The sequence below is a fragment of the Myotis nattereri genome, assembly GCF_964212035.1.
Source record: "Myotis nattereri genome assembly, chromosome: 3".
Taxonomy (NCBI): domain Eukaryota; kingdom Metazoa; phylum Chordata; class Mammalia; order Chiroptera; family Vespertilionidae; genus Myotis; species Myotis nattereri.
Genome location: NC_138077.1, coordinates 151,850,085 through 151,877,812, shown reverse-complemented (window position 1 = coordinate 151,877,812; position 27,728 = coordinate 151,850,085). Strand labels below are relative to the sequence as shown.

The 27,728-nt window shown below is 35.0% G+C and overlaps 2 protein-coding genes across 2 annotated transcripts in view; one reads left to right on the top strand and one right to left on the bottom strand.

Annotated features, from left to right (window-relative positions):
- The window catches only part of ODF2L (outer dense fiber of sperm tails 2 like), a 355,423-nt gene that overhangs the window by 287,197 nt on the left and 40,498 nt on the right, over positions 1–27,728 (bottom strand). Inside the window, exon 2 of the mRNA XM_081086489.1 lies at positions 1,136–1,197. The gene's annotated coding sequence lies outside the window, so the exon portion shown is untranslated. The remainder of the gene's footprint in view (positions 1–1,135; positions 1,198–27,728) is intronic.
- Positions 127–27,162, top strand: LOC308515843 (calcium-activated chloride channel regulator 1-like; the record flags this gene model as incomplete). Its single annotated transcript, XM_081086485.1, has 14 exons — positions 127–285; positions 1,109–1,249; positions 1,451–1,598; positions 1,945–2,053; positions 4,327–4,507; positions 8,133–8,360; positions 11,581–11,805; positions 14,493–14,670; positions 20,133–20,233; positions 21,049–21,273; positions 21,558–21,828; positions 22,363–22,530; positions 23,073–23,312; positions 26,822–27,162. 14 exons carry the CDS (start codon positions 127–129, stop codon positions 27,160–27,162), a joined length of 2,715 nt encoding a protein of 904 aa, XP_080942611.1.

The following is a 27,728-nucleotide window of genomic DNA, read 5'->3' as shown; positions in this document are numbered from 1 at the left end:
AAAATATTTTAGTAGTTTATTGTATATCTATGCAAATATTTTGATCTAGATTTAAATTCCCAAGTTAAGCAGATATATAAATACTCTCCTTACATTTCAAAAAGGTCTATCATAACATGAGCAAAAATGGTACTCAATCTAACCGTTATTCTGTTCCTAGTTTTACATCTCTTGCCTGGAGTGAAAAGTTCAATGGTAAGTTTGAATAATAATGGATATGATGGCATCGTCATTGCAATTAACCCCAGTGTACCAGAAGATGAAAAACTCATTCAAAACATAAAGGTAAGAAAATAAATTTTATTATCCACTTATTTTTATTTCAATAAGTATTTTCAACTCATGTTGGTTGTCTAGTCACATACACGCACTCACAAAGAGTTATAACTTTCCAAAATTGCTTTGACAGTAAATATCAATTATAGGATATGTCAAAATTAATATATGCTTAATTTAAATATGATTTGTCATATATTAACAATATTAGTCATTACCTAATAAATTATTTTAAAGGCTGAACTACTAATAGTTTTTTCAACTCATTTGACTAAAAGAAAGACCTTAGAGCTAGTGAAAAATTCTTTTCAATTCATCTTTATTAAGCTACTTTTATAATATTTCAATAACTAACTCTTAAGCCTTAGGGGGTAAGTATCTTATACATTTTTCAATTGTTTATACTTTTTCAAATATTAAATACTCAAAACTCTTTTGTATTTGATTTTAAAGAAAATATTACTTCTTTTTTAATTTTATTTACTTCCTCATTTTGTTAGTATAGTTTTTTTTAAATTTTATATATAGCACTTTAATATATACAATCTTCTTTGGTCCTTCCAATATCCCTATGAGATGGTCAAGAACAGAGATCCATATACACTTCAATATGGATCTGTATTAAAGTAAAAAATAGAGTTGGTTTTTAAGTGTATGAAAATGAGTTTGCAAACTAGAGCGATATGGTAAAAATTCACCCTATTTTTCAATTAGTCTTTGCCAAAATATTTTGGGAAAGGGAGCTTGGATTTGCTATTTCTTGTATGTACATACACATTTATGCTCATTTCATTGTGAAATTGTTACCACATGGTATCTTAAATTTTGTCAGGAAATGGTAACTGAAGCTTCTACTTACCTATTTCATGCAACCAAACGAAGAATTTATTTCAGGAATGTAAGCATTTTAATTCCAGTGACCTGGAAGTCAAAATCAGAGTACTTAATGTCAAAACAAGAATCATATGAACAGGTAAGGTATTTTATCTAGCTCCTAAACTGTTTCTTTCTTCTTCCTGTTCTTTTTAAAATTTAATACTAATAATACCTTAGCAATTACTAATCATTACTTTAGTAATTAAATTAATGCTATTACTTCTCTTAATTTGGATGAAGAATTCCTTGTTTATATTGCTATTGAGATCTGCTTTGGTTTGTTTGTTCTGCTTTTTAGGCAGATGTTATAGTTGCTAATCCTTACCTAAAATATGGAGATGACCCCTATACACTTCAATATGGACAATGTGGAGAAAAAGGACAATACATACATTTTACTCCTAACTTTTTATTGACTAATAATTTGCATATCTATGGATCCCCAGGTAAGGATATCCATTTTATACTTCTATTGTTATTTCTACTGGAAACAAATATAACATTATAATTAAAGGTATTTTTAAGAGAGAAAAATACATATTAATAGCTGTGTTTGGAAATATACTAGCTATTTTCAACCTAATAATATTTCTTTTTCAACATGTGTATAATAAAATTAGTCACTTATTGATACTAACCCATTTTAACTTTTTTGATTTAATGAAAGTTGTCCATTTCTAGAGTTCCTTGACTCAATTAGGTTGGGGATAAAGGGAAGGGAAACTTAAAACATAAGAAGTTGAATTAAAACATTGTAAATATAAATTTGTAAGTGCAAATATTCTCTCATAGGCAGAGTATTTGTCCATGAGTGGGCCCATCTCCGATGGGGAGTATTTGATGAGTACAATGTGGATCAGCCATTCTATATTTCCAGCAAGAACACTATTGAAGCAACAAGGTATTGTTGTATTGAGCAAATCTGTTTTTAAAATTTCACCTATGACTTTTTATTTTTATACTAGGCAAAGAAAGGCTATCTCCAGTGGCTGAATGTTCATACAGTCAATTGCAATATCCAACCTACCCCACTATGTATAGGTCCAACTACTGGGAATTCCACCTTGGAATCAAGATCAGTCAGAAATTGGGAATAATTTTAATATTCATTGGTTTATCCCAAAATATGTTATTGTCAGAGGAGAAAGAAAAATCTGTAGCCTACACCTTAAAATATCTAAGAATTGGAGTTCAAGTTCCTACCCAATCTTTTATTCCTTTTGATTCATAACTGTTCAAGATGAATCTGTTCCATTAAAATCAAGTGAACTCCTAGAGCTTCATGTTAAAGGTAGATTGTTATTCATTTAATACTGAGATTAAAAAGAAAAAAAGTACTTCTTAAAAGGATAAGTAAATTTTTTTTTAAGAAACGTAATTCTGGGTAGATTTAGACAGGTCCTATTTATAAATAGATGCGGTATTTAAATTAAAAATATCAAGAACCTGGAGTATTTAAAGAACATCAAAGAGCAATTAAATCAGTGTGACAGAAAATAAGTCTTTGGGATAAAAAACATATTAGAGGAAAGAACTGTGATTTTTAAAAAAATGTCACCCCATCTTGTTTGTGTTGTTTGCTTTACCTCTGCTGAGTTGCTTAGAGTCTCATATGGACTGGGCTCTCAACCCAGGACACTCATTCCTCTGACTTCATCCCATACAACTTCTCCCGGCACCACCTGCCTTATCCAAACAACATTGTTCAGTCTTCAAGACTCAGTTTAAATGTGTCATTACTCTCCATTTGGGGTTATATATCCTGGGGAATATTCCCAATGGAATATGTATGAGCTTCTCTCACACTGGGCAGGAATTTTATTTTCCCCAATTGACTTTAAGATCTTTGAGGGCTGATTTTTTTTTTTAATCTCCTGGCTTTGGCCTGGCATAAAGTAAGTAAAAGCTAAACAAGTAATGTATCAAACAACAAATTTTTAATAAATCAATGAAAAATGAATGAGTTTCTTTATCAGGCATAGAAAGAGACAAGTTATTTAAAAGAAGTAGCTAAAATAATATTTATTGAGCTCCTACTGTGTGCCAGGCACTGTCTGGGGTAGTATAAGTTTAACTTTCAGGCTTACTTTAGAGCTAACCCTCCTGGAAAATATGACTCACCATCTTCTTTAATCCTTGCAATACAAATAAATGTATTAAAGTGGATTAATTATATGAAGTGGGTTTTTTAAAAATATATTTTTATTGATTTGAGAGAGGAAGGGAGAGGGAGAGAGAGAAACATCAATGATGACAAAGAATCATTGATTGGATGCTTCATGCACACCCCCTACTGGGGATCAGGCCGCAATCCGGGCATGTGCCCCAATAGGGAAACAAACCATGACCTCCTGGTTCATAAGTCGATGCTCAACAACTGAGCCACGCTGGCCAGGCAATGTTATGAAGTTTAATATTAACACAGAACGGAAGTAAATTCTGCAGAAACAGGACCTCTTCAGAATATTTTATACATACCACACCCCATTCCCTGCCAGGTGGTTGACAATTATCATGAAGACCAAATGATTGAATGCACAAGCATTTCCATGCAAGGGTTATTTTTATTTCTTCCTTCAATCTAGCTCAGCATTTTTCAAATTGTAAACTGAAAAATGCTTAAACCACACTTGACTTTGGATGTATGGTATACATGCATATATATATGTATATATATATGTATATATGTATATGTATGTATATGCATATATATCAGTATATATACATATATACATATATACATATATACATATATACATATATACATATATATATATATATATTTGAATGTGTGTACCATCCATACAAATCTAAGAAGGTTTTAATCATAATGTTGATTCTTTCCTCCCAACTAGGAAGCAACTCCTCTGTATCTCTTAACTAATCTAATCTTCACAACATCCCTCTCAGGAATTATCATCTTTAGCTTAACATAACAAGAAAAATAGATTATTGATCACAATAGTAAGCAATTAATGCTAATAAATATGAACTGACATCATTATTCTTGTTGAAATTGATGGTAAATATGGGTAGGACATTGAGCCTACTTCTGCCAAAATATTTGGTACATGACCTATAGCAATTATTAAGGGAAAAATTGTAGGACATTAGTCTTTATTCATGATTTGTCTGGTCCTCATATGTAAATGTAATCTAATTCTTTCATCATAGATGTTCAACTCAGATTACTGGAATTAATGTGGTTTTCAATAAATGCCAAGGAAGCAGCTGTATAATAAAGCCATGTGAACATGACTTACAGACAGGGCTGTATGAAGCAAAATGTACATTCATCCCAGAAAAATCCCAGACTGCAAGGGAATCCATAATGTTTATGCAAAGTCTTGATTCTGTAAGTACATTCTCTTTCAAGTATCACAAAAGAATTCATTGAGAAAAACTAATTGGGGAAGCTGGATTTTCTACCATGAAATTATGTACACCAATAGAAACGCAGAAAATTACTCAGTTAACAGCCATTTTCTCCAGCCTGTGTCAGGTGTGTCTGGAAAATATTCCACCCTTGTTAACCTATTTCTTTTCTTCAGATGTGGAACTGTACCCTTCTCATTGGTGTCACATACTTTCTTATAATATCCCTTCCTTCACTTCATTCTGTGGGCTTGTGTCTAAAACTACAACCTTTACTTTTAATTATCTCTTCTAAGTGTTAGTCATGCTACTTTTCCAAAGTAATTTATTCTGTAGTTTAGAAAGACGAACACTCTAGACTTTCCATTATCTTCATATTAAAGCATACCAACCGACTGCAAATGACACTGTGAAAACATATGGCTCTGTCTCTACAGAACAAACTTTGAAAAGTTCACAATTACATACCTGACCAATTGAAAATTAACAACACAGTAATTCAAGTTCCAAAGCGAATGTTGACCTTAAATATCTGGTTTAAATGTATAAAGCTCAGTGCAAAAGAAAAGGTGCCTCAGAATCAGATAAATTTGATATAAAAACAGGGTCTGTCATTTTCAAGCTGTATCAAACTGCTAAATCTGAGATTTAGTTATCTCACCTTTTAAATGGCTTCACAGTGTCGTTGTTGTTAGGTTTATAAGAGCTAATATAAGTAAAGTATTATCACAGTGCTTAACACAAAGTGAGTAAAAAATAAATTTTTACTTTTTTAATTTATAAAATATTTGGATAATAGTCAATTGTCTCTTTCCCTGAATAAATCCAATATAAATTAATGCAAACATTAGTTACCAAATAAAAGTTTCTAAACATGTAAAAAATATTTTAAAATGTAAAATAGGTGAAAGTTATCAAAAACAAATCAAAGTATACCATCCCTATATAGTAAGACTAACTTATTTAAAAGAAGCAAATTTTCATATACCAAATCTATAGCAACAAATACTTTCATAGGTGAAGATTTTTAAAGATCTGTTCTTTTCAATGAAGTTTAAAATCATTGTGAAGTATAGGGTAATAATGATGGAGGACTTGAGTAAAATATAGACTTGACATTTTCTTCTAAAACCCTTAAGTAAACCCAGTTAGATATTAAAGTAGAAACTGTTTCCAGCCTAATGGAACCCCCCCTGGAAATATCTGAAATATGAGTTAAGAAAATTCAATTTAACCTGCTAAATCTGGATCAGCAAAGGCTAGCCAAAGAATTCAGCATCCAAATAGACATCAGCTCATGTTACATAAAAGGATAATTGGAATATGTACTGTCTGTACCAAGCTATAAATCCCAAAAGTATTTGACTATTAGGCGATAACTCGTGCTGCCTACCTGGGAGAGATATAATAATGAAGAAGATCCTATAGCTGAACTAGAGAAGGCAACTAATTATATAAGATGTGGCTCAGAAATAAGTACTGCACTTAAACCATACACCTTGTCCAGAATAACACTAACTTCTAATTATCGTAAATTTATTGCATATTATCTATATCCATAGAATAAGGTCAGACTCAGGAGAGATATGATCTGAAATATTAAATGTTCAATTTCAACATTTCCTTCCCTTGAAATTCATTATTCTCACTTTGTGTCGCCAGCACTGTGTTAGGAGCCAGAAATATAGAAATAATTAAAGATAACTGTTTTTAAGGAATTCAGTTTAGTAAGAGAGGAAGAGATAAAATAAAAGTATGCATCAATGCAAAGTAGAAAGAGATATAAACCAAGTGCTATGAGAATAAAGCAAACATCTCCAGCTACAATTGAGAAAAGGGTATGAGTTTTGAGCTGGGATTTGAAAAAAAAAAAAAAAAAGAGTATGAATTTGCCAAAGCAGAAAATAGGTTTTCAAAAGCAAAAAAAAAAAAGAAAATACAGGGATGCCATGCATTATTACACATACATTACTGCCCAAATAACTTACTTTATGGTCACTAAAGATTTTAATATTTATTAAAACAATTTTCAAATACATAGTAGTAAAAGAATTTGAGAGAGGAGCACCTTTTTCTAATTTACATAAAATGCCCTTTCCTTTATCCATTCAGGTTAGCAGAGACGCTTATGAAAGTTTCTCCCACAGTATAAGGACAAGAAAAGGTTCAGGGTGATACAGGCAAAGGACACATAGTGAACAAGAAGCAGGAAATGGAATGAAACAAGAAACTAGGACCCAAACTAAGGGGTTCTGATTTTAATGTCCTCAGCTTAATTCTTTCAGGAAGACAATCCTAATTGTGAAGGAAATGGAGTGAGAAAATGGTGGAAGTAGGGAGACCAATCAGAAAGCCATGTCAATAAGCAGATAAGAGACCTGAACACCCTGAAAAAAAGGCAGTGACCGTGGCAGAGGAAAAAGAGACCACACTTGATAGGCATTTCATATCAGAAAGACTTGATTATGAATCACTGCTTTGTTTGAAAACTGTATTTTTCCCCCATCCAATATAACCCTTTCTGGAAAATGTAAATCAGAACCGTATCGGCAGGAAAACAAACTGTTAAAACTTAAAGAAAAGGTATCCAAATTTAATAATTTAGTTCTAAGTGTGAGCTTACCTTTGAAGACTTAATATTGGGAGGACATTTTCAAAAATGAATGACACTTTAAAAAGTATTACGTATAAGCTGTAAATTCCTTTCTCAATGCTGCGCTAGTTTATGAGAGCATTTTTACAAGTTACTAAGATTTTTAAACTTGTAGGATCTCCATAGATTTTATAGTAATGAGATATTTGGCAGAATTACTAGATAAAACTCACCATTAGAAAATGAAAGAGAAACAACTGTATTTCCTCATTTTTTTCCTACATTTTCATTACTTTTATAGGAGTACTAGAGGCCCAATGCACGAAATTCATGCAAGAGTGGGCCTTTGCAGCCTCGGGCAGCTGCCTGGATCCCTCCCTCACAGCTGCTGGCAGCTGCCTCGATCCCGTGGCTGCAACCTCAGCTTAGTCCAGAAGGACGTCTGGTCTAATTAGCATATTATGCTTTTATTATTATAGATTATTTTATTCATGTCAGCATTCACCAGAGACAATAACAAACCCTTTTTGTTAGAGTATCTGTTCTCAAGTTTCATGATCAACTATAAAGAGATAGAAAATATTTAAGCAATTAAAGAATGCTATTGTTATCCCACTTTTAGGGTGCAGCTAGAAATTACTGCAAACCCTGTTCCTTCTTCCACTAAATTGAATTCAAGGCTTGAGTCCCACCAAGAGTCTAGAAGGGAAAGTAAAAGGTTAACTTAAGCAGTTGTACCAGCCACCACCATACCACACTGCTGTACTTAAAGAATGACCTATACCTTAAAGAATGACCAAAAAATTTTCCAGTGCATATTAATGGTTTTACTTTGCATCCTCTCCCCTCAGGTACGCAAAATTAATGTCAGAATGTTAGATCATAAAATTACTTTTAATTGTCAGGAGATAAACTCTATAGAATACATATACGGCAGCCAACTGCATCATGGGAAAGGAATGTATTGCCTCACCAGTTACTGTAATATCATCTTCTAATTGATTTTTTCCAGGTGACTGAATTTTGTACAGCAAAAACACACAATGCAGAAGCTCCAAACCTACAAAACAAAATGTGTGATCACAAAAGCACGTGGGCTATAATCAGCAAATCTGAAGATTTTCAGAATGCACTTCCCATGACAGGAACGAATCCACCACCTCATCCTACATTTTCTTTGCTCAAGTCCAAACACCGAGTAGTCTGTTTAGTACTCGATAAATCTGGAAGCATGGATTCAGTAAGACATTTATTTGTCAGCTATCTTAAACTAAGATTTAAGCTAATAGAAATATAACTTAATCTTAGATTTAGCTAATTAAAATGTTTATTATTATAATAAATTTTAGCATAGAAACGTACATGGACAAGTGCTAAGACATATATTAAAATAAATTGCTATATTAAGGTTACTGAGTTATGGATAATGTTTATTTTTAATTTTTAGTTCTAACAAACTAGAAATAATGTAACTAAAAAGAAAAAAATCATCCATAATTACACCATTGAGCCTATGTCATTCCAATCTTTTTCTGTTTGTGTATTTGTTTTTCGTCTTCAAAATGTGATTACATTTTATAAGTTTTATAATATAAATTTTTTACTTACTATACCTTAAACACTCCCCATGGGGAAAAAATGATTCTATGACATAAACTTTAATGTTTGTATCATATGCACATATCGTAATTTAAATAACTTCTTATCGTTGAACATTATGGCGATTTAAACTACTAAAATTCATGTTGCGATGAACTTTTTTTTTTATTTTTTATTTTCTTTGGTTTTTGTTTGTTTTTAAATCTTTATTGTTCATATTATTAGTTGTTCCTCTTTTTCCCCCTATAGCTCCCTCCCACCCAATTCCCACCCCACCCACTGCCCTTACCACCCCCCCCCCCACTGTCCTCATCCATAGGTGTAAGATTTTTATCCATTCCCTTCCTGCACCCCCACAACCCTTTCCACCCAAGAATTGTCAGTCCACTCCCTTTCTATGCCCCTGATTCTATTATATTCACCAGTTTATTCTGTTCATCAGATTTTATATTCACTTGATTTTTAGATTCACTTGTTGATAGATATGTATTTGTTGTTCATAATTTTTATCTTTACCTTTTTCTTCTTCCTCCTCTTCTTAAAGAATACCTTTCAGCATTTCATATAATACTGGTTTGGTGGTGATGAACTCCTTTAGCTTTTTCTTATCTTTGAAGCTCTTTATCTCATCTTCAATTCTGAATGATAGCTTTGCTGGGTAAAGTAATCTTGGTTGTAGGTTCTTGCTATTCATCACTTTGAATATTTCTTGCCACTCCCTTCTGGCCTGCATAGTTTCTGTTGAGAAATCAGCTGACAGTCGTATGGGTACTCCATTGTAGGTAACTGACTGGTTTTCTCTTGCTGCTCTTAAGATTCTCTCTTTGTCTTTTGCTCTTGGCATTTTAATTATGATGTGTCTTGGTGTGGTCCTCTTTGGATTCCTTTTATTTGGGGTTCTCTTCGCTTCCTGGACTTGTAAGTCTATTTCTTTCACCAGGTAGGGGAAGTTTTCTGTCATTATTTCTCCAAATAGGTTTTCAATATCTTCCTCTCTTCTTTTGGTACCCCCATAATTCGTATGTTGGTACGCTTGAAGTTGTCCCAGAGGCTCCTTACATTATCTTCATATTTTTGGATTCTTTTTTCTTTTTGCTTTTCTGGTTGTTTTTTACTTCTTTGTACTTCAAATCTTTGACTTGATTCTTGCGATCCTCTAGTCTGCTGTTGGAACTCTGTGTAATATTCCTTATTTCAGTCAGTGTATGCTTAATTTCTAGTTGGTCCTTTTTCATATCCTCGAGGGTCTCATTAGACCAATTTATTGAGGGTCTTACTAAATTTATTAGCGGTCTCATTAGACTTATTGAGGGTCTCACTAAATTTATTGGCAGTTTCTAGAAAATGCTTGAAAAACCTTAAAAGTGTGGTTTTGAACTCTATATCCAGTAGTTTGCTTTACTCCATTTCTGTCATTTGTGACCTGTTTTTTTGCCTCCAAATTTTGGCTGCTTTCCTGCGTTGATAGAGTGGTTTTCTGTGCTAGGTGTCCTATAGGGCCCAGTGGCTCAGCCTCCCCAATTACCTGAAGTGGGCACTCTTGGTGCACCCCTTTGTGGGCTTTGTGCACAGTCTTTTGTAGTTAAGCCTTGATTGTAGTTGGCATCACTGGGAGGAATTGATCTCCAGGCCAATTGGCTGTGAGATTCAGCTATGTCTATGGTGGGAGAACTTCTGTGCTGGAGACACCCTTATGGGGCAAGACTTGTTTCAGTGGGGCTTTGGTGCTCACTGAGTCTGCCCCTGAGTGAGTCCCTTATGGATCTGAGGAGTTGTAATCTGGATGGTCCCATTCTGACCACTGGGTACATTGGCTCTTGGATCTCTAAGGAGGTGCTAATTTAGCCTCTGTCTGAGGCTACCTAGCAGGAGCTATGAAGAGATCTGCAGATTCCTCTTCTTTATATGGGATTTGGAGGTGCCCAGATGAGGCCCATCTGTGAAGCAATGCAGTCTTCTGTGGGGCCTTGGGCCTTCTTTTGGATGTTCTGGGTCTCTCTGACACAGCTTCAGTTTGTTAGGTAATTTTAGATAGCAAAGGGCCAGATCATTCATATGCAAAAGCCTCTGTGCACAGCTTGGGTGAGGCAGGGTCTCAGTGAATCAGCAGGGTGTAGCAAAGAGCTATGGCTGATCCTCAGCCCTGCTCTAAGAGGTCCCGGGTCTCAGTGTCCCGCGGTAATCGCTGCAAGCCCCTCTGATAGAAAGCTGCCCTCGAGTTCTGCCCGATGCCAGACAGTCCAGTTTCTCCCCGTATGAGTCTGGGTCCCCAGAGACTTGCCCAGAACTGAAGTCAGAGCCATTGGAAGCTTGTGTCTTCCTCCCAATTGAAAAAGACAACCATGTCCTCAGTTGCCAGCCCTTTCTGCGCATGCCTCCGTACCTCTGCACTTCACTTCCGCACCTCTTCTGAGTCTCAGTGTGCTTTTCTCTTTCCTTCTAGTTGTAGAATTTCCACTCAGCCAGCCTTCCTGTGGTTCTGGATGATGTCCGTTTGTCTTTTAGTTGTATTTTTGAAGTGACTGTGCGAGGCAGCAATTTCAGGTGTTTACCTATGCCGCCATCTTGGTTTCTCTACTGCAATGAACATTTTTGCAGGCATTTTAAAAATATTTCCTTAGCAGAAATTTCTGAATATAAAACTGTTAAGTAAAAAGTATATATTTTAAGGCTTTTCTAAATAGAACTTGCCTGAGTCTTAATTTTTTCTTTAATATTACTTTTTTTAATAAAATGAAGGAATTAAATTCTAAAATACAGTAATCAATTATTATCATGATCTTTGACCCATAAACTTTCTTTCACCAATATGTCACGATTTGAGGAGACTCGGGAATCGTTCAGACATCTTTTTCTTACAGGAAAACCGTCTCTTTCGAATGAATCAAGCAGCAGAACTATACTTGATTCAAATTATTGAAATGGGATCACTGGTTGGGATGGTCACATTTGACAGTTCAGCTACAATCCAAAATTATCTTACAAAAATAACTGATGAGAATTCTTACCAACACATCACTGCAAATCTGCCTCAAGTAGCTAATGGTGGAACTTCAATTTGCAATGGACTCAAAGAAGGATTCCAGGTAAATTTTTAAAAATGTTTCTCTAGCCCAAATGGTGTTTAGTGACAACCCATGAACCCGGAGGTCATGGATGGATTCTGGGGAAGGGGTGTGGGGGTTGTAGTCTCTATCCCCAGTAGGGGGCATGCAGAAGGCAGCTAGTTGATGATTCTCTGTCATCATTGATGTTTCTATCTCTCTCTTGCTCTCCTTTCCCCTCTGAAATCAATTTTAAAAAAACATATTTTTAAAATGCTTTTCTAAACATCATCTGTCATTTACCATGGCTTTTATTTTTGTCCAACCATCTTTGTACAAGGGTCAAGAACTCATTTAAAGATTTTTTTTAAAGACTCTCCTAAGTCTGTTATTTAAAGCTGGAGCCTCTCTGAGTTGCTTTGGTAGTAATTAAGTAAGGAAGGAAAGTTCAGTGGGTACATAATCACCATTATTTTATTGAGGAGCTCTCCATTTCTTTCTCACTCCCATCTCCCACACTCAGAATTTTTATGAGTAGAAAATAATGCTGTAAAGGAAATTGTGAAAGAAAAATAATAATAATATTTCTGTATTATGGAATAAAGAAAACCCAGTTCTTCAAATTAAATTGATATCTGACAATCACAAATATAGAGGTAGTTATTAAGCAGTATGGTACCAAACTCAAGACACACAGGTGGAAGTTTAATGAAATAAAATTGTGAAATCAGAAATTAGAGTGGAGCCTCTGGTACTCATTTGCATTTCTTCCAACCTAAAGTTAGTCTATATTTAAGCCTATTTATTGTCATTCTTTAAGTCACAAAAATAGTAAAATGCTTTCTTTCACTGATCTTTTCACTGCTGCGGCTAAAATGTAGAGATTGTTACCCTTATCCAGACCACTAATTAATACCACTTCTTAGCTTTCTTCATGATGTCTATTTGTTGTAAAGCATATTAGTTTAAGAAGGCACTCATGCTCTGGATTCAGGCAAACCTGAAATTCTGGCTCTACTATTTATTAGCTAAATAACCTTGAAGTTACCCAACTCAGAAACTCTGTTTTCTCATCCAAGGAAATGTGGAAAATAATAGTACTTATCTCATTTAATTGTGAGAATTATGTAAGATAGATAAGTGCTCAAGAAAGTATTGCTATTATTATAATAACCATAATTCTTATTACATATAAACTGTCTATTCACTTCTAAAATATGACAGTACTATAAATGAAATGTGTCATAATGTTTGCACATATTGATTCACACATATTTTTCTTAATATATTTTTATATATATATTTTGACCACAGAGTCTATTGCTGAATAGATCTGTCAAATCACATTCAAAGCTATAAATACCTTTTAATCACTTATGTAATGAAGTCATATCAACATATAAGCATTTTACTTACATAATCATTACAGTAATAATTAAAATTTATAGAGAATATAATTAACTACTAGAGGCCTGGTGAACAAAATTAATGCACTGGGTGGGGGGGGGGTGTCTCTCACCCCAGCCTGTGCCTTCTCTCAGTCCAGGAGCCCTCGCTTCTTACCGCCTGAGCTCCTCTCACTGCTTCCTTGCACTGCTGCAGAGGCGGGAGAGGCTCCCGCCACCACGGCTGCGCTCACCAGCTGTGAGCCCAGCTTCTGGCTGAGCAGGACTCTCCCATGGGAGCGCACTGACCGCCAGGGGGCATTGAGCGGCTGCCCCTTGGTGGTCAGTGTGCATCATAGTGACTAATCTTGGTCGCTTAGGCTCTTATTATATAGATATTAAATGCTTTACATACATGACCTGATTTTACCTCATCATTACTTTTTTAGTTAGTTACCATTATTATGTCCATTTTGTACCTAAGGAAACTAAGGTTCAGGGTAATTAAATATCTTTTTCAAGATCATATAGTCAGTAATTGGCAAATCTAAGATTCAAAACCAGGCCTTCCTTACACCAAAGTCCAAAAAGTTAATCACTACACAGAGCTATTTATAGAACTCTATTATGTGTCAGAGAGAGAAAGAGGCAGAGAGCAAGAAAGAGAAACAGAGAGTGAGATTAACACTAGCTATTTAGCAAAAGGCCAAGCTGGAGTTTACTCTCAATGTGTCTGACCAAAGATCTTAGCCAATATGCTTGGTAGAAGTCAGGAAAAGATTAAAAAAAGAAAAGGCAATATTTGATGTATTTATGAACTTCCTTCCCCATGGCAAGTCAATGTTTTCTTCCAGGAAAAAATGAGATTCTTCAATGATCAACTAACATGCCTAAAAGGCACACGTCATATCATTTAACCTTGCTCACCTGCCTTTAGTCATGAATTTGCAAGTGCTATCTAGTCTAGTCAGCAGCCTTCTAAAACTGCTTGGGTCATATACCTCCAACCCAAAAATCTCCTGGGATAATAACAGCTAACATTCACTGAGTACTTACTATGTGTTAAGCATTGTTCTAAGTGTTTTATTCTTCCTCTTTTCTGTAGTTTGACTATAATGGAAAGGAATAGAACTATTAATACCTTATCTCTGAAAGTAAACAAGAACATTGTACTCTTTTTCCATGCCAACTCAGCGTGGAGTGGCAATGCAAAACAATTTTCTTTGGCTGACTCTGATGCAAAGGCCTGAAGACTTTTCTAAGACTAAATAACAAGTTTATTCTTAGTTTGAATTTATTTAGATATGATATTCTGTAACTAATAGTTTGGTTTTTCACTATCAGGCAATAATCCAAAGTAACCAGAGCACTTCTGGTTCTGAAATCATATTACTAACAGATGGGGAAGATGCTGAAATAAGCTCATGCTTCAAAGAGGTGAAGCAAAGTGGGGCGATCATCCACACCATTGCTCTGGGACCTTCTGCTGCCAAAGAACTGGAGACCCTGTCAAATATGACTGGTAAACCTTTAAAACACAGTTTGAATAGAAAATATAATACATTTTCAGACTCTCCCATTCCAGAGGCTCTTTCTCCTTAAACTACAAAACTGCTAAAAAATTTCCTATCCTAAAATTTATCTTTGTTGCTTTCTTGTAATTGTCCTTCAAATTAATAGCTTTCCCTTTCACACCCTCACTTCTCTCCATTTCTACCTATACTGAATTCTTCTAATATGAGTCAACATTTGCTGTCATTTACTCATTTCTCACCATTTTTTACCCATCTAAATTGAAAATTTTTTCTAAATGGTTTCTAAAGACTTACTCAACTGCAATTCCAAAATTCTTCCTCAGTATCTGTCCTTGTTATCCGAGAAATGTGTGGATGTTCTTTTTCTGTTGCTAGTGGGAGTGGGGATCCTGGAGTACTGCTGGAATAAGAATTTCTGGAGGCCCCCATAGGAGGATGAAATGTGATAGAAAGCTTTATTTTCATGGAATTATGTCTCTCAGTTTTCAAAGTCCCATTTCCCTAAGTCCAGTCCTGGAAGGGGTGCAGCTGGGATTCAGCAGAGCTAGAAGCAAAGCCAGTGTCCACAGTTTCTGTTCCATGGTGGAGATAGGTCCAGTACAGCATTAGGCTGTGGGCCATGTGGGTGAATGCAGGGGAGCCAGGAGAACATACCCCATGCAACAAGAGTCCCAAGAGTACACACGAGCAAGAGAGCAAAACAAAAGAGCAAACTATTTTGTTTACAGCAGTTCTCAACCTGTGGGTTGCGACCCCTTTCGGGGTCGAACGACCCTTTCACAGGGGCCGCCTAAGACCATCGGAAAACACATATATAATTACATATTGTTTTTGTGATTAATCACTATGCTTTAATTATGTTCAATTTGTAACAATGAAATTGGGGGTAACCACAACATGAGGGTCGCGGCATTAGGAAGGTTGAGAACCACTGATTTAGGAGATTATCTCAAATCTTCCCTTGCTTGCAATGGTTACCCCTACTTTGGCCAATGACCTGTTCCCAGGTGTGACTGACAGGAAAGTATCTTCCCTATGTCACCCAGACTTTACTGGGCATGACTCTATTCTCCACCCTGTTCAGTCTCTTCTGCCAGTGAGACGGATGGCTTCCCTGAAAAGTGTTACAACTCCAGCTTCCTGGCAAAGCTGCACAAATGAATGCCTATAATATTTGGCCTTCCCTTCTTTCCAGTTAATTAATAACTGGTTTAAGTTACAACAACATCATTCCTACAGATAGCCCTGTTTCATAGATAAAGAAATGAAACTAGAGAATACAAGGTTAAGTTAGAGTCCTGATTATTCATTCTTGCCCTCTGCAACCTGTTCTTTTCCAACTCCTCACACCTAAGTAAATCTCTCTCTTCCTTAATTCCTGCATTATTTATTTATTTATTTATTATAAATCACTCTTTGATTCTCAATTGTCATTCTCTAATTTTCTTGGTATATCTTAGCTATAATTAAAAAATTAGCTGCTGATTCAAAAAAATGTCTTTGGGGGAAGAGGACATAGAGGGGATAAATGGTGTTGGAAAAAAAATAAAATAAAAATAAATAAATAAAATGCAAAGGGAAAAATTTGTCTTAAATTTCATTCTTACAATATTATTTCATGATTAGATCAAGCTTTACTAATGTGGCAGGCACTATGTCTAATGATTGATATAAAAACAATAATATTTGGCCAAAAAAAATGGCGGCAGAGTAGGAGGATGCTGCACGGACATGCTCCCAGGAACAAGCTACAATTACACCTGAAATACAGAAACACTTCCTGAATAATCAACGGAAAACTCACAGGAAAGAACCTGATACACAAGGACCAAATGTGGAGACTGCATAGAGACTGGTAGGAAGGGCGGAGGCGCGAAGGGGCTGGCCAGGCACCAACAGATGGCAACTGCTGAAGTCCCACAGAGATATCTCAGCTGTATGTGTGTGTGGGGGGGGGGGGGGGGTTTGCACTGACAACTCTGGGATCTAATCCCAAAGCTGGGTTCCCCAGCAGAGGGCACCAAATCTGAGGAGGGGACCCACATAACATCTAGCTGTGAAAAGCGGTGGAGTTCTGTCTGCTAGGAAGTGGCAGCTGAAAGTTTGGGTACCCTCTTGAAAAGCCAACCCACAAAAATTCCTGTGGAGCCACCCACCTTGTGCTCCAGCAGAAGGAGGGTGAAGTGGACTGGAGCTGTGAGAGCAGACGCCAGGACTGGGGACTCGGGGTATAGAGCTCAGAAGGCAGACACCCCATATTTCCTGGGCTGAGTCATTCCCTCACACAGGGGAGGTCATCTTTCTCACATAGACATCTGCCTTGCCTGAGGAGAAGACAATCTACTGGAAAACACCTTGCCCTGAGGCCACTTAAGAGATTAAAAGTAACAATTAGCCTCCAGGCAGAAGCAACTGCCCCACCCTGTTGAAAAAACTCTCACCACACCTGAGGACAATTGTCTGGGGGCAATTTAAGTCAGAATCCTATTAGTCTGTAGACAGAGGCAGTCTCTGGAGGCTGTCTCTTGAGTCTTTGCCTGGTCCAAATAGTCAGAAACAGCCTTTAACACTGTCCTGCACTAGAGACTGAGAGGTGTAGAGGATCTACCTAAAACATAGTCACAAACCCAAACAGACAACCAAAATGAGAAACCAAAGTAACAACCCCCAAATGAAAGAACTAGAGAATTCTCCAGAAGAAGAGATAAATGAAGCAGAGGTAAGAAATTTATCTGAACAGAGTCCAGAGTAATGATGTTAAAAATGCTCAACAGTATGAAAAAAAAAGATATAGAACAGTATGAGAAATAGAATGACATAACACAAAGAACACATTGGAAGGAATACACAGAAAACTAGGGGAAGCTGAGGATCAAATCAGTGAATTAGAACAGAGCTGAAAATACCACTCAATTAGAGAACCCCAAAAGTAAAAACAATTAAAAAAACAGGAGGACAGCTTAAGGAAGCTGTGGGACAATGTGAAACATAACAATATTAGAATAGTAGGTGTGCCAGAAGAGGCAGAAAGGGAGAAAAGAATATAGAAGGTTTTGAAGAAATAATGGTAGAAAATTTCCCTAACCTGGCAAAGGAAAAAGTCATACAAGTTTAGGAGGCACAGAGAACCCCAAACAAGAGGAACCCAAACAGACCCACACCCAGACAAATTATAATTAAAATGCCAAAAATTAAAACAAAGAGAGAATCTTAAAGACAACAAGAGAAAAGAAAACTGCTACCTACAAAAAAGTTCCCATAAGGCTGACACCTGATTTCTCAACAGAAACTCTACAGGGCAGAAGGGAATGGCGTGAAGTTCTCAAGGTAATGGAAAGCAAGGATCTGAAACCAAGATTACGAGATACAGCAAGGTTATCATTCAAAATAGACCGTCAAATAAAGAGCTTCCTAGACAAAAAAAAAAGCTAAAGGAGTTCATCACCACCAAGCCAGCATTACAAGAAATGCAAAAGGGATTGCTGTAAGAGATTGCTGGAAAGAAGAAACAGAGAGAGAAATGTAGCCATACAGAATTAAAATGGCTATAAATAAGTACTTTGCAATAATAACCCTAAATGTAAATGGATTAAATGCTCCAATCAAAAGGTGTAGGGTAGCTGAGTGGATACAGAAATATAACCCAACTATATGCTATCTACAAGAGACCCACCTCAAAACAAAGGAAACACACAGGATGAAAGTGAAGGGATGGAAAATTTTTTTCTATGCAAATGGAAAAGAAAAAAAAGCTGGAGTAGCAACACTCACATCCGACAAAATAGAACTTAGAATGAAAGCCATCACAAGAGAACAAGGTGACTACGTAATACTAAAGGATTGATCCCACAAGAGGATATAACCCTGGTAAATATTTATGCACCCAATATAGGTGCACCAAAATATATTTTAAAAAGCCCTAACCGGTTTGGCTCAGCGGATAGAGCGTCGGCCTTCGGACTCAAGGGTCCCAGGTTCAATTCTGGTCAAGGGCACGTACCTTGGTTGCGGGCACATTCCAGTAGGGGGCGTGCAAGAGGCAGCTGATCGATGTTTCCCTCTCATCGATGTTTCTAACTGTCTATCCCTCTCCCCTCCTCTCTGTAAAAAATCAATAAAATATATTTTAAAATATATATATATATAAACTTATATATATATATATATATATATATATATATATATATATATATATATACTTCTAAAGGATTTTAACGGAGAGATTGACAACAATACAGTCATAGTAGGGGACTAACACCCCTCTCACTTCCCTGGACAGATCTTCAAGACAAAAACTTAACAAGGAAACAGAGACTCTAAAGGACACACTGGATCAGATGGATTTAATAGACATTTATAGAACATTTCACTCCAAAACAGCAGAATATACATTCTTCTCAAGTGCACATGGATCATTCACAAAAATTTGGAGTTTCCTCAAAATATTAAAAATGGAACTCCCATTTGACCCAGTAATCCCACTTCTAGGAATATATCCGAAGAAACTAGAAATGCCAGTCAGAAAGGATATATACACCCCTTTGCTCATAGCAGCACAATTTACAATAGCTAAGATTTGGAAACAGCCTAAGTGCCATCAGCAGATGAGTGGATTAAAAAACTGTGGTACATCTACACAAAGGAATACTACACTGCAGTAAAAAAAAAGGGGGGGGGGAATTCTTACCATTTGCAACAGCATGGATGGACCTGGAGAGCATCATGCTAAGCATAATAAGACAATGGATAAAGATAAATATCATATGATCTCACTCATTTGTAGAATATAATGAACAACATAAACTGATGAACAAAAATAGAGCCAGAGGGGGAAAAAATACACTAGAATATAATAGAAGTAATCCTGTTATTTAAAGATTTTTAATATTTCCGACAAATTTTGTGACACCATACTATGTTAGTAGAGTTTGGGTAATATTATTAAACTTAAAATCCTTTTATTCTTGAAATATTAATGTTTATTGCATGTAATATTATTATATGTAAGATCATCTTTCTTAATTGGTGTTTATTGCATGTAACATATTTAAAATTGTTTTTCTTGAGATATTAATGTTTATTGCATGTTACATTATATTTAAGATCATTTTTCTTGAAACATTAAGGTTTATTGCATGTAACATTATTATATTTAAAATCATTTTTCTTGAAATAAAAAAACTGAAAAAATATACTAAAATAATAATAATAATAATTGGCCAGTTCCTTATAGTTTCTTCATCTTAACTTATTTTGAGCAAGGTTTTAGTTGTTATAAGATTACATCTTGGAAACTGATATGCTAAAAGTTCCTAAGGTTCTGGGAAATATATTTTTATGTTTAAAATGAAATTTTAAAATATTTTAAAGTACATCAATAACAGCACAATAGAATATTATTTTTGTATTTTAAATTAATATTCTAAACGTAAATAAAATTCCATTTTAGGAGGACATCGGTTTTTTGCTAATAAAGACATAAATGGCCTTATTGATGCTTTCAGTAGAATTTCATCTAGAAGTGGCAGCATCACTAAGCAGGCTATTCAGGTTGGTATCTCAGAAAAATTTCTAGCCTTTGCACATCTTACATAATAAAAGCCTAATATGCTAAGTGTCTGGTTGACCAGTTGACCATTCAACCAATCAAAGTGTAATATGCTAATGATATGCTAAGGCCACTCAACCACTTACTATGATGTGCACTGACCACCAGGGGGCAGACAATCAACCGGTTGACCAGTTGCTATGACATGCACTGACCACCAGGGGACAGACGCTCTGATCAGTAGGTTAGATTGCTGCTGGGGTCCAGCTGATCGGGACTGAGTGAGATGGGCCAGACACACCCTGGAGCCCTCCCGCAGCCCCTCCCAGGCTGGCCAACCTCCCATGTCTCTCCCCTGCCCCGATCGTGCACCTGAGCCCTCTTGCAATCCAGGACTCCTTGGGGGATGTTGGAGAGCCAGTTTCAGCCCGATCCCACAGGCCAGGCTGAGGGATCCCACTAGTGCATGAATTCATGAACTGGGTCTCTAGTTTGTAATAATTTCTCTCTTGCTAAATAGTCACTTCTTCCTCAAATAAATAACTTTTGCCTGAAAATATTTCAGGTATGCAGAAGAAAAAAAACATCCTTACTGAATTTGCTTTTCTGGGACACTTATAGTCAGCTTCCTCTATTTATCCTTCTATTCTTTATAATTATAAATGCCTTTTATTTGCAAAATTTTTCAAAATAATTCTTAGTTATTTTAATTGAAATTTAAAAATAAATTTAGAATTCCTCTAAACTGACCAAACTTTGAAATGCTATTAAATATAATAACAAATCAGTTTTATGTGTTTTTGTTTTTATATACCAGTTGGAAAGTAAAGCCTTCAATATTACAGGAAGGAAATGGGTAAATGGTACAGTGCCTGTGGATAGTACAATTGGAAATGACACTTTCTTTGTTGTCACTTGGACAATACAAAAGCCAGAAATTATTCTCCAAGATCCAAAAGGAAAGAAATATAAAACCTCAGATTTTAAAGAAGATAAACTAAATATTCGATCTGCCCGTCTTCGAATACCAGGTATTGCAAAGGTAAGGAAATTCTTTTTTTTTTTCCCATGCTTTACCAATCAATTTGGAGAGAAAAAAATACAGATAACATCTTATACATTGTCAATATTAAAATAGTGATAGATCATCTGTCATAAAAAAGAAAGCCAAATAGAATAATTAAGAATTCATATCCATACTATTTACTAGCTTATAACATCACATATTAAAATCATTGCTATTACTCTGCTAAATTCCTAAATTCTGTTATGTTCCAAAGAGAGTAGGAAAATATTACAAAATCTATCAAAGAGATTTTTTTTCAGACAGGTACTTGGACTTACAGCCTTCTAAATAATCATGTCAACTCTGAAATGCTAACTGTCACTGTGACTACTCGAGCAAGAAGTCCTACCACACTCCCAGTAATTGCAACTGCTCACATGAGTGGAAATACAGCATATTACCCTAGTCCAATGATTGTTTATGCACGAGTCAGCCAAGGGTTTTTGCCTGTTCTGGGAATCAATGTAACAGCCACTATAGAAACTGAAGATGGACATCAAGTAATATTGGAACTCTGGGACAATGGTGCAGGTAATAAGAATCTGCATCAACTTTCACTGAATTTAAAATTCTACTATAGTCACATCACTTAAAAGTTAATATTTCCTGTGTGATGAATCATATTTTTTAGAGAATTAAATTTAATTTTAATGCTTTTAAGATGTTTTACTCAATTACCTTGACTAGGCATAGACATGAACACGTTTATCTTCTTTAAATTTTATGAGCAATTTTACTTTTCTCATGAAATTTTACAGAAGTTTTCTCTATTTTCATTGGTGTGCCTATGCTTTCTCCAGTTTATATTTTCCTGATTAAGATTCCTTTATGAAATAATAACAGCTAATATTATTTGAATGCTTACCATGAATTATTGTTTTACAAAGTCAAGGGTTACCAAGTTAGCCAGGTTTTGAACCTAAGCAGTCTGATTCTAGGGTTCATGTACTTAAAACACTGTTCAGTACTATTTGCCAAAATGGTTGATATCTCTAGTATTTATGAACAGCTAGGACAGTCATTTTTACTTTGTTGGATGGCTAATTATTGTATTTCAATATCAAGGTGCTGATACTGTCAAAAATGATGGCATCTACTCAAGATATTTTACAGATTACCATGGAAATGGTAGATACAGTTTAAAAGTACATGCCCAGGCAAGAAAAAACAAGGCTAGGCTAAATTTAAGACGACAGAACCGAGCTCTGTATATACCAGGCTACATAGAAAATGGTAAGTGGCCTTAAAATAGAAATGTGTCCTTTGTTAAGGTAAATTACAGGTGTCAAGCATTGAAAATACAATGTCCTATGGAAAACCTAAGTAATAGTTATAAAATCACCTGCATGTTTCAAAACCATAGTTATGTAATGGACCTAGCATTGGGCTATGCTTCTAACGTGTTTTGTTTTGTTTTTTATATCCCCTTCAGTTCATTTCATATACATTGAAAAAAATTTACTGAGCACTTCCTATGTGGCAAGCATTATGTTAGATGCTGAAGCTACAAAGCTATTAAATAAGACACTATCCTTGTCCTCAAAGGATTTACAGACTAGTAATAAAAATAGGTTAAAAGATAGTACTAATATTGCATAATGTCTCCTCACCAATTTTAACATGACACCAATAAAATAAGCTTTTTTTCACCAAAAGGTATTCCATTTTCAGTGTCTGCTATCAATCAATATTAACCCTCTACAGCTGCAAGATGAGATGACAAGATAAAAATAGATATAGCAATATTGCAAGTCACAACATTACTGTTTTGTTAGGTACAATTATACTGAACCCACCCAGACCTGAAGACAAAGATGACATGGATGAAGCTGAAGTAGACGACTTCAGCAGACTAACCTCAGGAGGGTCGATTACTGTATCAGGAGTTCCTCCTTCCGTAGATCTCATTCAGGTGTTCCCACCCAGTAAAATTACAGACCTCGAGGCTAAGTTTAAAGAAGACCATATTCAACTTTCATGGACTGCCCCTGGCAATGTTCTCGATAAAGGAAAAGGTAAGTTTGATATTATTTTAAAACATACTGAAAGAAATCCCATTGGCTTTCATCTGCTAAGAATTTTCTAATGTCCTATTTATAAATAACATGTGTGGGAGTGTCTACGATGGGCCATTAGTTACCTATTTTTCAGATGCAAACACTGAAGCTCTAAGAGATAGTTAACTGCCCCAAATTGTCAGATTCTATTGGGCCAAATTGCCTTTCACAATATGAAACATCTTAGAAGTTACTTTGAGAAGATTAATAGCTTTCTGTTGCATTCTTTTCTCTCTAACAAGGAAAACTTTTTCTATGTATTTCTGTACTTGTACAATTGTATTCATTCATTGACTTTCTTTGAATTTTCAAAGATAGTAGGTTCCTACAAAATAATCCCTACTCAGCATTCAGTTGAGTATAGAAGACAATTTATGTAAGAAAATAGATAATTTTGTAGAATGTGGTAAGTGATAATGTTATTATAAGCACAGGTGATATGGAAGCACATTGGAAGGCCACAATTCCTGGTTGTGGGTTAGAACACAGAATATATTTTAAAAGGCTTCCTAAGGAAGTCTATCCCTGACCTCAATCTTGAAGAATGAGAGAAGTTAGCCAAGTTAATTGAAGGTATTCCATGAAGAGAGAGGATTATGGGAAGAGAAACTCAACTAGTTTGAGAGATTTGACCATTGAGTTTGAATAAAGTTCAAGGCAAAAATATCTCATTCATTCAAAGTTTCTTAAAATAAATTGCTCTCATTCCAGAAGGTTAAATCACTTTTATCTTTGCTTTAAATTTACCTAAGTTTCATTAGTATGTGTTGAATCCCCACCCTACTTCCCAGTATTGTGCTAGACTAGTGGATTCTTATGAGATAAAGCCAATCTTGCATTTTCCTTTAAAGGTGGAAAAGTGAAAACAATATTCATTATCAATACAGACAATATCTCAGGCATTGTCAGTGCTGAACAGCCGCATGTTCAGTGCTCTTTCTCCTGGGTTAAAATAAATACCTCAATAGAAAATATGCTTTTCAATCTTTCATTTCCTATATAGCATTTCTTAAAGATATAATTTTTATTATGATAAAGGAAAATTCATTCTAAAGCCAAAGAAAACATAGAATACCCATGAAGAGCTCTTTTCTACTTCAATGTGGAAAACTCATGACAACTTCTGAAATACATTATTTTTCTATGCTATTACCCTCAAATATGTGGCAGAATTAAAAAAACCAAAAACCTTCTACTGGAAAAGGCTTAAGTGAAATTACCTGACCAAATGTTTAGTTCTAAATTCTATTCAGTCAAGACCAACTCTTTCAGCTCAAGACTGGGTTCATAGTAAATGTCCCTCAAGCTGATTATAGAAACTAAAAATGGGAAGAATAGATTATTTATGGACACTGAGACAGAAAGAACTTCACTGTATTTCAGCATAAATGCCTAAAATAGGTGGGATCTAATCTCCTTCTTTCCTCTGTGACAAATTAGAAGAGATTGTATTTGCTATGAAATGTTGCCTTCAGATATTACAAAAGTAGGTAGAAGAAATGAACATATAATCTCAAAACCAAGTACTTAAATTCCCTGTGACCTAATTTCCATTCCTGTTAAATATGCATATTAAACTAGATGACGTGGGTTACTAAAACAAATAGAGGTAATTCTAATATTTTATGATTCTCTAGTTCCATCATTTGGTGCATCAACTTAATAACTGTATTGTTGACCAACAAGTAAGTAGGTCAAATACGTGCCTAAAACAGTACTACATACAAAAAAAAAAACAGTATAAAACGTAGTTTTTGCCCTCAAGAATAATATGACCTAATTGAAAAGATAAACTGAACCTCCATAAAATAATCTGGAAAACAACATTATGTGCAATAAGGTTCATGGAAGAGCCCAGGCCAGTGTAGCCAAGTGGTTGGAGCATTCTCCCATGCACCAATAGGTTGCCAGTTGGATTCTGGTAAGGGCATACATACACCTAGGTGGCAGGTTCAATCCAGGTGAGAGCACTTTTGGATGCAGCCAATTGATGTTTCTCTCTCTATCTCTCTCCCTGCCCTCCTCTCTCTCCAAAATCAATTTTTAAAACCTCAGGTGAGGATTTAAAAAAAAAAAGAGTTCATGAGAGAGTCATCAAGATGGATAATTAACACGACTTCATGAAGTTGGGCCTCTTATTGGACCTTAAAAAATAGTACCATTTGCGTAGATAGGGAGAGAGATACATTCCAGGGAGTTGTGACAGGGAGAGAAGGAACAAAATAATATGATCAAGGTCAAGAAACCAAAATTTCACAATGGAATATCTGAAATAAAATGAGAGGGAAAGAAGGACAGAGAGACAGACTGAGAGACTAGATAGATAGATAGATAGATAGATAGATAGATAGATAGATAGATAAAAAGACCCATCTAAATGGAGTACAGGGTGTGTGTGAAAAGTAGTAGGCAGAATGGATTGATAAGGCCTACATATTGAAAAACTAGAATGTTAAGGCAGAGGGCTTGAATTTTTTTAAAACCACTTAATCGAAGTTATTCACCACACATTTATAACACAAACATTTCATTACAAAATAAAGTCTTCACTTCAGAAAAAGACGTTTGCTGTTTTATTGTTTATGGCATTTCAGAATGTGAGAATTTATTTTTACATTGATGGCTGATAGATTTCTAAAAGCATTTTGGAATGAAACATTTATGTCAGCATCTTTCTTTCCTTTACTGATAAAATAACAGTTATAATAGCTAATATGTCAAACATTTACTAAGTCCTAGACATTATGCTAAACACTTTTCCTACATTTTCATGTATAATTCTCAACACTAGAACAGTAAATATTCAATAAATATGTGTTGAATGAACTGAATGACTGAATCTCTATTAAATGGATACGAAAATTAAAGGTAAAAAAATGTTAAATAAAATTGTTTTGTTATACAACTAGAAAGTAGTAGAATTAAGATGTTAATCAAAGTCTACCTAGCACTTAAGCACATAAAAATTAGTAAACATTCCAGGCTCTCTGACTTCTTTTGCTCTTTGTCCTCAGTCCTGTCTTCCATTCTATTTATCTGCTCTCTTATTTTCCCCTCCTTTTACTCCCTCTCTGAACTTATTGAGAAATAAAACAGATGTGCAGTTCTGAATGTCTTTATTTAAACATCATATATTCCTAGTTCTAAGTTAAAAGTGGATTCAGCTCTTTATTGTTCTATTTTTAAAAATAAATCTAGATTCTGGTTTTTTAGTTATATAATTTTAGTTATATGTAATTGTGAATTAAATTTCTTGTAATTAGATAACTAGATAGAAACTGTTCATGTATTTGTCCTTAAAATAAAGAAGATGGGATAACCCGAGAACAGCCACAACTGAGATTTCCATAAACAAAACCCAGTGTGCATTTCTGACAGGGCCCTAAATGTAAGACAGTGTGGTGGCAATATGGCATCCTAGTGATTTTAATATACATTAAAAATAGAAATGTTTATTTCCTTTCCAGCCAAACACTACATTATAAGAATAAGTAATTATCTCCAGGAGCTCCAAGAAGATTTTGACACTGCTACTTTAGTAACTACTTCCAGTCTGATACCTAAGGAGGCTGGCTCAACAGAAAATTTTGAATTTAGACCAGAACCTTTCAAAACAGAAAATGGCACCAGATTCTATATTGCAATTCAAACCATCAATGAAGCCAATCTTACCTCAAAAATTTCTAATATTGCACAAGCAACCAAGTTTATTCCTCCACAGGAACCCAGTGTTCCTGATCTGGGTACCAAGATTTCTACAATCAGCTTGGCAATTTGGGGATTAGCTGTGATTTTATCTATGTTTTAAAATAGAAATTACATTAGAACTAAATTCAATGTTATACATATTTGGTACACACTTATTTAGAATTTACTATACTTGTCTATTATAAAACTCTTTGTAAGATAAAAGTGAGTGTACAAAAGTAAATTTCCCAATTACTTGAGTTCATTAATACTAATTAGTTGCTAAATGTTTAACAAAATGAGTGTGCTATTTCTTATCTTTGAAAAATAAGTTTATTAACTCAATATAAAAAAGAAAATGCATATTTGTACTTGTAGATGTTTTAAGAAACATTTTTTGGATGTGCCACAAATTCATTTGGTATATTAACAAAGTCAGAATTTATCTGAGCTATTTCAAAAATATTTATGTACCCACAATAGAAATAATTTTATGGTAGAATTATTTAGGTTTTATTCTTGATTCTGAATGATTACTTCACATTTACATAAACTGTAATCAAAAAGAACTATAAAGATAACTTTTCGATGAGAAATGGTCTAGAGCAAATTTGCTTTGTGTCATTGATTAAAAGTGGTATCTCAAAGTTATGACTCTAACATGAAATGACTATTTGATTGAAAGAA